Source organism: Spermophilus citellus, assembly GCF_964194105.1.
Source record: "Spermophilus citellus genome assembly, chromosome: 7".
NCBI classification, from domain to species: domain Eukaryota; kingdom Metazoa; phylum Chordata; class Mammalia; order Rodentia; family Sciuridae; genus Spermophilus; species Spermophilus citellus.
The window spans coordinates 26,251,395-26,265,974 of NC_138188.1; the positions used below are offsets into that span (position 1 = coordinate 26,251,395).

The following is a 14,580-nucleotide window of genomic DNA, read 5'->3' on the forward strand; positions in this document are numbered from 1 at the left end:
ATTATTATTGTTATTACTACTGTGATTTTGAGACAGTGACTGGCTATGTTGTCCAGACTCGTCTCAAACTCCTGGAATAAACTGATCTTTCTGCCTCAGACTCCCGAGTAACTGGGACTACAGGCGCATATATATGTATGTGTGTGTGTGTGTGTGTGTGTGTATGCCACTGAGCTTAACTAGAACAAAATTCTAAAATATATCTTACAACTAACTATCTTTTAGGCATAAAGATAAATTTAGGGCTGAGGTTGTGTCCAGCGGTAGAGTACTTGCCTATCATATGCAGGGCACTGGGTGATCCTCAGCACCATATAAAAATAAAATAAAGATATTGTGTCCAACTACAACTAAAACAAAATACTTAAGATATTTAGTCCAGACTAGTTTCATTATTATGTATTCATTATTAGTGTATTTATATTTTTTCTTCCAACTAAAAAAACTAAAAACATTTCTGTGGGTCTCTAGAGGTATTGTGGCCCTTTTAGTTTGTGTCTACTATGACTTGTGCCTAAGCCATCCTTGTTGTAGGGATCTGTTTCTGAAAGCCACTGTATTCGTGAAGTCTGGGCTGTGTCATTACCTTTTGTATATGTCCTCGGTCAGTGGTTGTGTTTTTGTGAAACTCCAGGTGGTGACCATCCGGGCCTCTGCACAAATTCCAGGGGTTTGTACATACAGGTAAGTGTAAGACTAAGTACCTTATGTCTCACACTGCATGTGTGTGAGACCTTGATGTCTTGTGACCATGAGACCTCAAGTTTGTGTGACCCTGGGTAAGCAAGGATCCATCAGTGAACATATGCTTGCCTGTTCATTTGTGGTTTCCCTTGTTCTGATTCAGAAGCTGTTTATTGAGACTTGCTAGATGTTCAGGCCTGGTCAGGCTTGCCTGCCGGGGTGGGGTAAAGGAAAACACTGGGATGAAAGTACTGCCTGGGCCTGCAGCTGTGGCTGAGCCTAAGCCACTGAATCTTCAGCCTGGTGGTCTTGGAGAAATGACACTCACAGTGGGCTACCAATTGAGCTTGGTCTTCCAGGTTGGCTGGGCTGAGGGAAAGGAGGGCCCAGGGCATAGGGGACTGTGGATGTGTGTACAGGATTAAAACAGAGGTGGTGGCTGCTGATCCTGTTCAGGAAGAAGGGTCTCAGAGTGATAACTGGGTAGCCCAGAGACTGGCACAACTCTCAAGGGCTAAGGAGACGAGAGAACATCAAGGCAGCCCCTGACCTCTCTCCTGGAGGCTCTGGGCTACCTCCTGATGCCCCCAGAAACCTTGTCCAGGAAAGCAGCAGGCTAGCATTGTTTAGCTGGCCTCAGTCCAAGGGAAAAACCCTAATGGTGGAATAACAGGAAGAGTTGAGGATGCCTGAAGCCCTCCCCTGCCCCAAGCCTTTCCCATAGGTCTGTTCCTGCCCAACTGGTCTAATTGGACTGATGCATGAGGGGAGGTAGGGAGTGTGCTTGTATGTCTGGGGTCCATCTGGCTGGATGATCCTACTCTCTGGCTGTGCATGCTTCAGATCTCTGAGTCACCTCACTCTCCATTATCTCACCTCTACCCCTTCCTCCTCTGCCCCACAGGAAAGTTCTGACTATCCCTGGGTTTTACTTTTCCCAAGTCCTCCTAGGAAAATGATATAAAGTGTACATGGGTTTGTTGAAGATGGATGGGTACAAGTCACAAATGTGTAGGAAAGGTCATGGTGTGCAGACACAGATGTTTAGGGAAGGTAATAGCTGTGAGGATTGAAACTTTGCCTATAGGGGCTGACAGGTATGGCCACTGCTAGGTAAAAAGTCACAGCTGTGTGGGAGGGGTCACAGGTGTGGAGATGTGTGGTACATTTCCTCCTTTCTTGCCCTTCCTCTGCTGAACTCCATTTCATAGCCTTATAGACCATCACTGAATCTTTCCTCCAACCTGGCCTCTCCCCACCATAGCCATTAGCATATGGGACCCCCTCTACTTCTGTGTCTTCCTCTCTGACCCTGTGAATTTACATCACCCTCCTAGTGCTGTCACCCAGACCCATGCTGTCATCAGCCAGAGGAAGAAGGGCGGGATCTCTTTACAATGTGTGTTGACATGGATTTGGTTGGGCTTGTTCCTCAGACTCTGCTTCCCTAATCACACCATCTTTTTGTGTGCCTGATACTTGCTGGAGCACTCTCCACGTCTGGCATCTGACTTGGTCTGGGCATTTAGTGTGTACTTCCTTCGACTTTGTCATCCCCTTCAGCACAGGGGTCTTACTTGATGTCCTTCACAGACATATCCCTAGTATCCAGCAAGCACTGGCCCAAATTATTGTACTTAGTGTACTTACTACTTACTCAACATTGAGATACTTATTGCCATCAGGTGAAGTAAGTTCTGGGGCTACCCCTTTCATCTCTGTCTTCAGTACAGGCCCAAGCCATACCCCAGTCCTGAACTATGTATTGTACTTGTGTTCCAACTTCCTTCAAGCCTCTGTCCATGCTTTGTTTCCTGGTATTAAGCTGCTCCCTCCCCTTTCACATATCAATGTAGAAAGTACTTGGGGAGGACAACTCCCCTGAACCCCTGTTGTGTGCTGCTCTTTCTTACTCAGTTTCTTTTCATTCTTTTATTTATTTATTTATTTTTACCTTTTTTGGGGGGCAGGTACTGGAGATTGAAACCAGGGCCTTTGCATTCAAACACCTTAGCACTTCAGTTGCTTGAGAGCCAGTAAGTTTGCTGAGAGCAGGACTTGTGTGTCACACCTAACACAGACAGGGGCAGTGAAGCAGCTCAGAGCTGATCTGACTATTCTGGTTGCTACTTCTCTGGGACAGCTAGGATTAGCCATGTTGTCCTGTGGCCAGGATACAATTTTTTGTTGTTTTTACAGTGCTGGGGATTAAACCCAGAGCATCATGCACGTTAGGCAAATATTCTACCACTGAGCTACACCCCTAGCCCCAGAGCTAATCTTTGTTTTGTGGTAATTCTATCACTGAGGGCAATTCTATCACTGAGCCACATCCCCTGTCCTTTTTTATATTTTATTTTGAGACAGGGTCTCTCTAAATTGCTCAGGGCCTCACCAAGTTGCTGAGGGTTGGCTTTGAACTTGTGATCCTCCTGCCTTAGTCTCTAGAGTCACTGGGATTACAGGCATGTGCCACATCCAGCCAGAGCTGATCTTTGATGATGTTCCCTGGTCCCAGGCTCAGGATGCCTACCCATAGCCCCATCATGTATCTTCATAGTGTGACAGGGACTGAACCTCAGAATTGACATCTTAACCCTCCCTACCCACCTCCCTCCCTACCAGACTCAAGGAAAAGCTGTGACCCAGATGGGAAGAGGTTGATATTGTATAAGTCCAGTGCCCTTGGGAGCAGTGAGCAGAGGAGATGCCCTTGCCTTTGAAAATAGCAGGGAAGATCAAATATCTACTTCTCCCTGATGGGCAAGGCTGGTACTGGCCTAGCTGGGGGTGCAGGGGCAAGTGGCAGAAGCACATCAAGCTCTGTCCCTCACACAAGGTTAGATCCAATTCCATTTTATTCAGTGTGGAGAAAGCAAGGTCTTTGGTGCTAGCTTGGGAGTGTGGGTCCCTCCACTCTCAGTGGCCCTTGTCTCAGCAGGACAGCTTCAGAGTAGGCAGCTCTGGTATCCCAGGTCAGTCCTGGTGAACACATTTTACAGGTGAGAAGTTCCCAGAAGATTTCAGAGATCTAGGCTCAACCTCATGGGCAACCCTGGACTCTCTCAAACCCCAACTCAGAAGTAGAAATAACAAGCACAGAAACAGTTATTTCATATTTAATTTACAAAAGAGACCCCAAAATAATAATAAACTATCCAGGGGCAGGGGAGTAGGGTCAGGCCCTCCCCAACCCAGCTGTATTCTCCTTCCCCTCTGACAGGTCGAAAGGGGCCTCTTAGGGGACTTTCCCTCCCCCTTAGAACAGGGGTGTGACAGCTAATATGGATGCCCTGCTGGGTATCTTGGGGGCTCTGCCCCTCCAGACTCTAGTTTGTCTACCCCCTATAGGCTCTCACATGCCCAGGAAAGCCCTTGTGGCAGAAGCCAGCTGGCTTGGTAGCCAGGTAGGAGATTCCTATAGGGTCTAGGTGAGGGCCACAGCTACTAAAGCCAGCAGACTGGTGAAATGGGAACCAGTCCAGGCCCCACTGGCAGCTCCAGTTGTCCGCCTATGGTCCCACTGGCATTGCTCACCACCCCAGCCTAAGTAGCACTGGCAGCGAAAGTGCGTTTGCAGGTAGTTGAGGTCCGCCCGGCTAAGCTCCCCCTCAGGTCGCAGCTGGGGTTCACCAGGTGCTCCGCCAGGCACTAGGCGGAAGCTGCTGGCGCTGAGGTGCAAGAAGGTATTGGCGCTGGGGTTGCGGCGCACACAGCGCCCATGACCATTGCACTGGTCCCGGCTGCAATACTGGGTAGCCCAAGACACATTGACTACATAGGGGACCAACAGCTGATTCAGGTAATTCTTGAGGTACTGGCAGGTCTCCTGGGGGTAAACAGAGGATAACAAGAGGATAACAGGTCAGGGTCAGCTGCTGCCTGGGCCCACAAGGCCGATAGAAACTGTGTTCACACTGTGGTGGTGGGATTCTTAAACCCAGGGCCTTGTGCATGCTAGGCAAGTATTCTATCACTGAACTATACCCCCAGCCCAACAGAACCTCTTTTTAACAGCACACTTATTTGTGTACACACATGCGCGTGCCTGAGCCCTCATAGTCCCTGTTCCTGAAGAGAAGGGCAGAAGCTGCAACACAGCTGGGCAGTCAGGAAAAGGCGGAACTCCATGGTTGTTCAGGGCAGCATTTCCTCTTTCCTGGAGTCTGACTAGGTTTGCATACTTAAGTGAGGTTGGGAGAAAAAGTCCAAATTTGCCTTTTTTTTGTACCAGGAGTTGAACCCAGGGGTTCTTAACCACTGAGCCATATCCCCAGACCTTTTTATTTTTTGAGACAAGGTATCGATATGTTGCTGGCTTTGAACAGATGATCCTCCTGTCTCAGCCTTCCAAATTGCTGAGATTACAGATGTGCACCACCACACCCGGCTAAATTTGCCTGTTCTTGTAGATGCAGTTCTGACCATCGGGGAAGGTCTCACTTACCATACTTGAGGTGTATACTGAGTCACCCCAGAGGATGACACCAGCTGCACCCAGGGCTGCACTCTCTCCAATGGTAGAGATAAGGTCCATCTGTGTGGAAAGGGGACAATCACTGGGGAAGACTGAAACCTCAGAAGGAAAAAGGACTGAGTAGATAGAACTGTTCTGACCTACTGACTCTGCAATATAACCCTCCCCTATTTCCCTCCAAGCAGAAACTCTACCTGTTTTACTTTTTCCTTAAATATTTAAGCTCATTTCCAACCCCACTTTGGGCCTCAATCTCCCAGGCCAAGAGTATACATGAGTCTACAGAGTATCTACCAGGATAGACTCCAAAGTCAGAATACCTGGATCCAAGTCTCTAAGCTGTCCTGGATTTGCTGGAGGCTTTTTGTTTTTTGGGGGGGGGGTACTGGGAATTGACATAGTGTAGCTTATCACTGAGCTTCAAGTCAGAATACCTGGATCCAAGTCTCTAAACTGTCCTGGATTTGCTGGAGGCTTTTTTTTTTGGGGGGGGGTGGGGGTACTGGGAATTGACATAGTGTAGCTTACCACTGAGCTATATCCCCAGCCTGTTATATTATGACAGGGTTTCACTAAGATACACAGGTTGGCCTTGAACTTGCAACTCTCCTGCCTCAGCCTCCCGAGTTGCTGGGATTACAGGCATGTATTGCTGTGACTGGTATTGCTGGAGATTTTTGGCAAACCTCTTAATGTCTCTGTGCCTCAATTTTATCTACACAACAATGTCACCCTTTCACAATATTATAATTTTAATATTATAACATTTAACATTATATTTAATACTATAACATTTAATAATTTTTTAAGCTTATTTTATTTTTGTGGTGCTGGGGATTGAACCCTGGGCCTTGTGTGTACTAGGTAAGTGCTCTACCAATGAGCCATATGCCCTCAGCTCCTATATATAGTTATTTGAAGAGACATGGAATAGCCAGCAAACCACGGCCCTAGTAACCAAACATACAGTGGTTCCCAGGAGGAGGAAGAAAGCAGCACCCTGGAAGGAACATACCTCACTAAGCCCTGTGAGCTTGCGGGTATAGGTGGGCCGTGTGAAGACGTAGACTGGGAGTGCATGGTTCGCATGATGGGTGTGAGCCACACGAAGGGCTTCCTGAACACGGAAACTGACAAAGTTGCGGCCATGAGCAGAGGAAGCTAGTGTCTCGTCCAGGTAAACGGAGGGAAAGAGAGCCGTGCTCTCAGCCCACAACCAGGCCAGCTGGTCATTGCGGGCCACCTCAACATCAGGGCAGCGGCCTGTGTAGCTCTCCCAGTTCTGTACATAATCATGATTATAGCAATCAGGAAAGAGGTAGAAGCCCCAGAGGTGCCGAGGTCTGACTGCCTTGACATAGCGTAGTGTTTCCAGCATGAACTGCCGTGCATTGGACTCAAATTCATATTGTGCCTGTTTGACTATTCGGTCTGATGGCCAATCAGGGTGCCGACTGGCTACCAGCTGGCGTGATGACTGGCGGTATACATCCTTGTCCTGCCAATTGCGCACCCACACAGGCCGCCAGTCCTCCCAGTCAATGACTGCCAGCCCTGCAGGCTCCTGGGTGCGAATATAGTGCTCTACAGGTTTCTTCAGCATCTGTAGGTGTGCCCGGAGGTTAACATTCTGTGGCACACCACCATGCACCGATGTCCCAGTTGAATCAAAGCGTGGATACAGGCCTAGACGGTCATAGTAGAAGATGGTGATATTCTGGTTCACAAAACCCTCATTAGGTGAAGCCTCCACATCAAAGGCACTCAGGTCCAGTGGCACCTTGTGTCGTGGGGCACAGTCCTGTGTGGGCACATCCCATGCTACCACAAAGGGCCGGCCTGTGAAGATGGGTGGCACTGTGGGCTTGAGCTCCATGGCCCATGCCACCGCTAGCACCAAGGCCAGTGTGATGGTGGGGCCCAGGCCTGCCAGCATGCTGGGGGCTACAGGAAGTGTCACCTGCTTGGCACCAGCTTAGGAACTAAATGAAGGGTGGGAGAGAAAAAAATCAGTCTAGAGAATCCTGGAGGTACCCACTTTAAGCCCATCTATGCTCCAAAAATGCCCCAATGCTATGTGGGGCACAGTACCCCTGGCGGTTCAGAACCATCCACAGCTGTAACAGGTTTGAGAGACAACGGGCCATTGAAGGACAGGCAAGGTATCCTGGGGACTCACTACTAGGAGCATATGGCTCCTTCGTGGAACAGGTAGCCTATGGCTGGTCAAGAATCTGTTAGGTCTGTGACCCTTCTGGGAACTGAATGAATGAAGCTATGGACCTGCTGCCAGAACCTATACATGTCCTGCAAACCTCCAGTGCATGGTTTCAGTGAACCCTAAAGCCCTGAACTTCACCCTGTACCCTGAGAGGAACCCTTGATCCAGAGAAACTAAGCATTTGGTTAGCGAACGCAACTCATACAGATGCTAGGAAGCTGGAAAGAACACGGCCACGGAGTTGTATCTGTGCAACACCCGCTGTCAGGACTTAGTCGTATACGCAGGCACTCTCTCAGGCTTGGAGGAGGGCCCGCGGGGACAAAGGGACAGTGGATCTCCCACAGCCCAGCGGACAGACCTGCTTTTCCCTCCGTAGCCACGGGGAATGCGCGCGCGCCCACAACGAGACCGATGGGTCCCGGGTAGAGGGCACTTCGCCTGGCCTTTGTGCGGGGACCCCGCCCCCGCCCTGCACGTGGGGTCAGAGCCCCGCCGGGTGGGGGTGAGATTCCTAGGCCCCCTCTCTGGGAGCACCCCCGGGAGTTCAGAGCTCAGCCCGCCAAGGGAGAGCTGTAGGTTTGCACCGCCCGCCCTCACCTCACGCGGGGCGCCACCGGGACCCGCGCCAGGGCCGCCGCCATCCTGGGCCCAGCCTAGCCGCTCCGGCCCTTCGCTCAAGCCCGGCACTGGTTCAGCACCTCTGCTACCTCTCCGCCCCCAGGCCCTCTGGCCCTTTAAGAGTCCAGCTCCGCGGTGGGCGGGGAACAGGATTGGGTTCCCGGCGGGTAGGTGTGTCTGCCTTTCTCGTCGCCAGTGCTAAGTTTCAGGTTGGAGGATCCCCTAGATCCTCTGCAGAGAAACGTGACCATCTATTTGAGACCTGAAGCCCCTTCTAACGAGGATTTCCGTTCAAGTGCTAGCCACTAGTGTCAGTCGGCCTGAGATTTTTCTCCCCACAGTCCGTTGTTGGTGGTACAATCCTCTCTTCTTCTCTGTGGAGTCAACTTCTTAAAGGGACAGCATAAGGGCGGGGAGGGGGAAGCCGGGTGTATGGAATAAAGGACGGTGGCGTTCCCCGGCTCGGCCATAAGGAGGTGCTGTAGTACTCCGAGGCCTTGACTGGGGCAGCTGCTCATCGAACTTTGCAACCTCAAATGTAGTAGACGCCAGAACTGGGGCCCCTTTGTGTTGAGAAAAGGACTTTGACCTGAGCCGAAGGGGCCTCCAAGAACAGTAATGCCCCGCCTCCTACGAATCCCGAATCCTGTCCTCTTGGCTGCGGTCTGAAGGGAAGCCCCGCCCACTGCCCGTCTCGGGTAAGGGGCCAAGCACCACTTCTTAGCCCTAGTCTTAGTAAGGCAGAGGCAGCAGTTGTTTGGCAACCTCGACTATGGGTCACTGCGTGGCGGGAAGGGTTGGGGTAGGGAAGCTTGGCGGGTCCCAGGGGGAAGGTGGGGTGCCCCGAGTCCTCCCGGCCCATATCAGGATCAGGCCAATCCTTGGGATCCGCTCCTGCCCAGTCCCTGGGAACTCCCCGGGATCTCCCTCATAACTTCTTAAGGGAGTCACTCTTAACTGAAGTTTCTGGCCAGACCTTGGATAAAGCCAACTGTAGGGAACCCCCCCCCCCAGGCTTTGGTTAGGTATCCCGAGCTCTTTCGCTTCGCAGGCTCCTCCTGATGGGGGAGCAGGCTTGGAGCTGGACCAGGACGAGCCCTGTGCAAGACCTCGCCTCTTCTTAAATCCGCTCCGCAGTGCGGGGCCGCTCCCTCAAAGGTCCGCGTCTGCGCCGCCAGCCCCTTCCCCGCCCGGCGCCTGAGAGGAGAGATAGGTAGCGCCACAGCAAGCCCATCTATGGCAACGGAGACTACCAGCCTTCTGCAGTCTGCGCTGGGCTCACCTGTCTGGGAGTCCGTCGGCCCAGTAGGTCGGCGGCCTCCCTCCTTCCTGGAGTGAACTTCTCCAGCCAGGATACTTTCACCAGCTGCAGCCCGCTGGGCAGCCCGCTGGCGACTTGATAAACCCCATTCCCTCCCACCCGCTCCCGCCTCCCATTCCAGACTTTTCTCCTCACTTCCTGATGCCCCTCTGAGAGGAAAAGGCCAGGAAAGGCGCGGGGGAGGAGATTGCCTTGACCCTGTTTTCCTCTGGCATGCTCTCCTGGCTGGCTGCCCTTCCCACCCTTCTCTTGTAGGATCTGGCCTCACCAGCTGTGCCAGGTGACAGGAAGCCTATGAGCCTCCAGGATCAGGAGTCAGTCTCCCCGATACCCACAATTTCCTTAACTCTCCTCACCAACTTTTCCTTGGGGTTTGGGCTCATTCTCATGTAGTAGGGTGTGAGGAGGTACAGGCCTTGGTCTTTTGGGAGAGTCAAACTATCTGGGGGGTGTTCAACTGATGGCCTCCTACAGCAGGTGCCACATAAGGGAACCAACCTGGGAGATGGGGGAGAGGGTTGGGGGAACTTCCGGGAGCTGGGTCAATTTTTTTCTTTTTTTTCCACCAAGAGCAGAAGTGTCTCAAGTGTGACAGAGAGGACAATACTTGATGTGTGTGACTGTGGGATAGGGGTGGGGCAGGGCCTGCAGAGTGCTATCCAGCTGGAGGACATTCCTGGGTAGATTTCACTGAGTCCACTACAGAGTGGCTCTTTGCCAAAGTGGAGAGAGAAACGGGGTGTTTCTTTGGGAGGGGACGTTCATGTGGCTGGCTTCACCTCTCCAATGCACAGGGCCCCTCTCCTGGCTGTGTGGGAGTCTGGGGGAGGTGAGTGCATAATCTGGAGTCTGGCTGTGAGGACCCAGGATATGACAAGAGTGGGTACAGTGTCCCTGTACCACTGTGCTGGCTTCAGAAGGGACAGAGGCCTAGGAAGCTACCAGGGTGGGGACTCCTGGGAAAACAAAGGCCGGACCAGACTGTCCCAGGGCAGGGACACTTCCTCAAGCTGTCAGCAGGAAGGAAGTGAGCACAGCCCAGTGGGAGGGAGTGGGGAAGCACTGCCTGACTCCCATTGTTTCCAGCTTTGGGGTCAGCTGAGAAGGCTGAGCACAGGGAGTTCCTCCAGGCTGGGATAATGATGGTGGGAGATAGAATGCTGTTTGTTATGGGAGAGCGCTGGCCTTTGAACAGACAGTAGGGTGGAGTGGAGGATGACAGGGCCTTAGGTTTGGCATCTTAAGGGGAATGGGAAGACAGCTCACAGAACTTCAAGTCCAGGCTGCACAGAGTGATCCTACTCCAGATGTGACAAATTCAAGCCTCTGAAAGACTGGTAGGCCAGTTTCCCAAACCTTGAAGCCTGGGTCCTTGAATTTCCCCCTTCTTAACTGGGAGTTGAACTGATGGCCTAGCAGAAAACCTGCTTCACAGCAGGCCCTGTAGGCAGAATGTTCACAGGCAAGCCAGGTGTGGTGGTGTTATTCAGGAGGCTGTAATCACATCCATTCAGGAGACTGAGGTAGGAAGATCATAAATTCAAGGCCAGTTTAGGTAATTTAGCAAAAACCTGTTTTTTTTTTTTTTTAATGGACCGGTAATATAGTTTCATGGTAGTATGTTTATATAATATGCAAGAGGCCCTGAGTTCAATCCCTAGTGTGTATGTGTGTGGTGGTGGTGGTGGTAGTGGTGGGGAGTCTATAGCACAGGCAGCAGAGAACAGAAGGAAGTACTGAAGGTTGGAAAGGAAGTCCAGAGCTCACTCTCCCAGTGGTGGTCTGGGAGGAGAAGAAGCAGATGAAGTTTATATATGCCTGGCAGTATACTGTCCATGCATGTCTGGGCCTTTTTTTAAGTCCTTGGGGCTCAGGATATCAATTCACTTGAGGTCAGCTAGCAATATTGGGACCAGAACTATCTAGGGTCATACTCTCACCTTAGGTCAGGTGAGATCTTCTACTTCAGGAAGATTCCTGATCCTCCTAGTGAAGCAACACTACAACCTCTGATTCCAGGGATTTCCACCACTCTGATCACAATAAGACAGGTAAGTAGTACCCGCATCCTGACAGGCCCAGTGTGAATACACGGCCACCTGCTGGCCATAGCTGGAGTTGCCACAGTTAGAGCTCAGGCTTTTTCTTGGTCCATGCAGGAGATGGTAAGCCTGCCAGAGTCCTGGGCCCAGGCCTACCTGTTGATCCCAGAAAGTAGTCTAGACACTGGGTGTCACAGTCCCAGAGGATGCCATACTCATTTGCAGGATCTACAAATAATTTTATTGAAATTGAACAAATAACACAACAGTCTTCCTATGCTGGGGACCACCCTCCCCAAGCCATTTTCCACTCTAGAAGCACAGATTTTGCACAATAAGAATTAAAAAAAAAGTAATTTCTATATAGAAATCAGACTCTGTCCCAACATCATCATAGACTAGACTATTTACAAACCTTCACATTTTAAGTATTCCTTTTATGTAAAACATAAACCCTTCCTTTTTGTGTCTACCAAGGGGATCCAGTACTTTCCCTTAAATGATACTGAAGGGGTGAGGATACTGTAGGGGTAGGGTGGTGGGCTCCTTATAGCTATTCACACCAGCCCTAGTGTGTTGTTCCTTACCACAGGGTAGTAGACAGTTCCCTCCCAAGTGGTGTGGGGGACTGATACAAAGAATGGGTGGCTTGGGGCAACTCCCCATATGCACAGGCATCCACAGCCCATCCTGACCCTGGCCTGCACTCTCTCAAATAGGGAAAGGATAAACAATTAATTGCAGTGGGTAAGGATCAGTCCAGCCCTGGGTGAAGGGAGAAGCCTCTCACAACAGTCCCCATTTCTATTAACTGCCAGCAAACTGTCCATCTGAAAGTGGGAACAAATGGCAGGTAGGTGGGAATAATCAGGCTGGTGCTGCCCCCAGCCTCTGTCCAATACAGGAGGAATCGAGGTAGCAAATGGCTGAAATGCTCCAACTAGGGGGTACGGAAAGTGAGGGGAAAGGAAGTTCTCTTTTGTGTAAAGCCCCCATAGCCCAGGGGCTGGAAGAAGGCAGACTTTATTTGTAAAGTGCTGTAGCTTCTAGCAGGGCTTGGCCCTGGGAAAGCTTGGAAGGAAGCAGGCCAGGCAAGGAACCAGGAACCAGGCATTCCTGCCTGGCATATGCCCTGCCATGTTTCTTGCAGGGGTGGCTGGGGAGGGTGGGCTGGTAAATCTGCCATTAGCCTTCACCAGTCACTAACCACCTCCTGTCCACACACAAACCAATATACAGTTAACACCGAGGGACTGCCCTGCTCACAGCCAAAGGTTCTGGGCCAGTGGAGTTTATTCAGGGTTGTGGCCTCGGCCTGGGCTCCTCAATGGAAACCACACCTCAAGTCTGGGAGTTTCTTGCTGAGGCAGACGGTGTTTGTGTATGCCATCTCCCAGGCTCACACCTCGTAGAGAATCACAGGGAAATCCACATGGAGGCGGGGGGGATCCAGCTTCACGAAGCCCTGCCATGGAAACAAAGGCTATGAGGGTCAGCTCAGGGTGTCTACTTCAGGAAGATTCCTGATCCTCCTAGCTCCTCCCCCAGTAGACCCCACCTGGGTCTACCTTTACATACTTGATGAAGGTTCTATGACCTCTACCAGTCCCTCACCTGAGGAATCAGATTCTTATGCACCCGCCTCAGTTTGGCCCGCTTCTGCCCATTCTTGGTGACGATTGTCTCTTCGTAGAACTCATGAGCCAGATCCCCATCCTCGTCATAGAACATGGAGCTGTGTAGAGGAAGAACAGAACAGGCTGGGCTTGAGCCCCACACCTGGTCATGGCAAATGCCACAGATCACAGGGAAGTGTACCCAACCCCAACTAGGGAGGAACAATCTTGGTGGGAAGAAGAGAAGAGAGGACACTACAGCTGGAGAATCCTTTTGCTTAGGTTTACGGTCTACTAGAAGGAACCGGGGAGCGGAACATTGGCTAGTGTTACTCTGTTATACCCTCAAGAAGAGAACCCATACCACAGCATACTATCCAGGCAACCAAAGTTAATTTCCATTACTGATCTGTTGTGTGAGAACAGCCATTCCAATATCAGTCCCTTCATCCAGGACTTAGAGAGTGGGCAGGGTGGTAGCATGGGCATGTTGGTTTCACTCCAGAAGACAACTGGCCTAGTGCCAAAGATTGTGAGCAGATGTTTTGATCTAGGAAGGAACCTAAAAGGAGAAAGACTGCATCCCCGCTTCAAGTGGCTGGTGTAGTCAAATTTCCACTGTTGGATCTCCTGGTATCTATAGCCAAATCTCCATCATAGGGAGTGCCCATTCACATGAGGTCATGCTGATGCTATTGTGTGGGGAACCTGGGGTTTAGGTCAGCACTCCACATCTGGAGAATATAAAGGAGTGAGGATACTGCCGTCCACCCTTCGCCCCCTCATACTCAACACTGGGGCCCTACCCTGCTTTCCCAGTCACTACTCAGAAGTCCAACCTTACTGCTATGGGGGAAGGGATGAAGCCTAATCAGTTATTCTTCCATTGGAAGAACTGGGGGGAAGAGGAGGAGGGTAAAAGCCTTCAATTTGCAAGCTAAGTTTGAAGAGATGCACAGAAGAGGTCAAGAGATATCACAAAGGCCCTATCTTAGCTTTACTGTGGGGCGTGCCTGCCCAGAGACAAGCCTAAGATCTTGTACCCTTCCCTAGAGAGACCTTTAGAGCAGTCAGGCCTCCAGGAGTCTACTCCCGATTTTCCCCACCCTTTGCTTGGATGGGGACCCGAAAGACTGAAGTCGTCCTAACTGGGGTGTAGGGGGTCGGGTGACAGGAGGTCTCGGTGGTGTGGGGTACCCGGCCGCCTGCCTGTCCTCCCAGAAGCAGAGCCCACGCCCTTACCCGCGGCGCGTGAATACGAAGGGGGGCACCGGGCGGCCTCGAGGCCGCACCAAAGCTTGTTCACTGCCCGCTGCCTCCGGGCCGCCGCCCCCTGTCGTAGAGGTGAAGGGCCAAAGGCCCCGAGCTTTGGAGCCGCTGGCGCCCATGTCAGGGCCGCCAGCGCATGGCGGACCCCGCGGCCGCTGCGCTCTCACAGTGCAGTAGGCTCTATCATGCCCAGCCCCAGCCTCCGCTTGCAGGTGCTGCCGCCGCCGCCGCCGCCTTCCGCAGGCTCTTCTGTCTCCACGGAAACCTCACTTCCGCTTCCGCACGCTGCCCTCTTTGATTGGCTGCAGCGCTCGTCGGTCCCTGGGGCA

At 51.7% G+C, this 14,580-nt stretch overlaps 2 protein-coding genes and 1 long non-coding RNA gene across 4 annotated transcripts; 1 reads left to right on the forward strand and 2 right to left on the reverse strand.

Moving 5' to 3' along the window:
• Positions 1 to 3,787: 3,787 nt before the first annotated feature.
• HYAL2 (hyaluronidase 2) lies at positions 3,788 to 9,440 on the reverse strand. 2 transcript variants are annotated; one of them, XM_081302762.1, is made up of 4 exons: positions 9,286 to 9,440; positions 6,177 to 7,143; positions 5,132 to 5,221; positions 3,788 to 4,513 (listed from the first exon to the last, which is right to left on the reverse strand). In XM_081302762.1, exons 2-4 carry the CDS (start codon positions 7,095 to 7,097, stop codon positions 4,112 to 4,114), a joined length of 1,413 nt encoding a protein of 470 aa, XP_081158888.1. In that variant the 5' UTR covers positions 7,098 to 7,143; positions 9,286 to 9,440; the 3' UTR covers positions 3,788 to 4,111. The 2 variants fall into 2 exon arrangements, with proteins under 2 accessions (XP_081158888.1, XP_081158887.1); XM_081302761.1 differs by lacking the exon at positions 9,286 to 9,440 and adding an exon at positions 7,983 to 8,119.
• Positions 9,441 to 10,456: 1,016 nt separating this feature from the next.
• Positions 10,457 to 11,737, forward strand: LOC308653987. The gene is made up of 2 exons (XR_014023146.1): positions 10,457 to 10,661; positions 11,270 to 11,737. It is a non-coding gene; the product is annotated as an uncharacterized lncRNA (long non-coding RNA).
• Positions 11,738 to 12,641: 904 nt separating this feature from the next.
• TUSC2 (tumor suppressor 2, mitochondrial calcium regulator) lies at positions 12,642 to 14,510 on the reverse strand. The gene is made up of 3 exons (XM_081302774.1): positions 14,225 to 14,510; positions 12,981 to 13,101; positions 12,642 to 12,831 (listed from the first exon to the last, which is right to left on the reverse strand). The coding sequence occupies exons 1-3, from the start codon at positions 14,368 to 14,370 to the stop codon at positions 12,766 to 12,768; spliced, it is 333 nt and encodes a 110-aa protein (XP_081158900.1). The 5' UTR covers positions 14,371 to 14,510; the 3' UTR covers positions 12,642 to 12,765.
• Between the last annotated feature and the right edge of the window lie 70 nt (positions 14,511 to 14,580).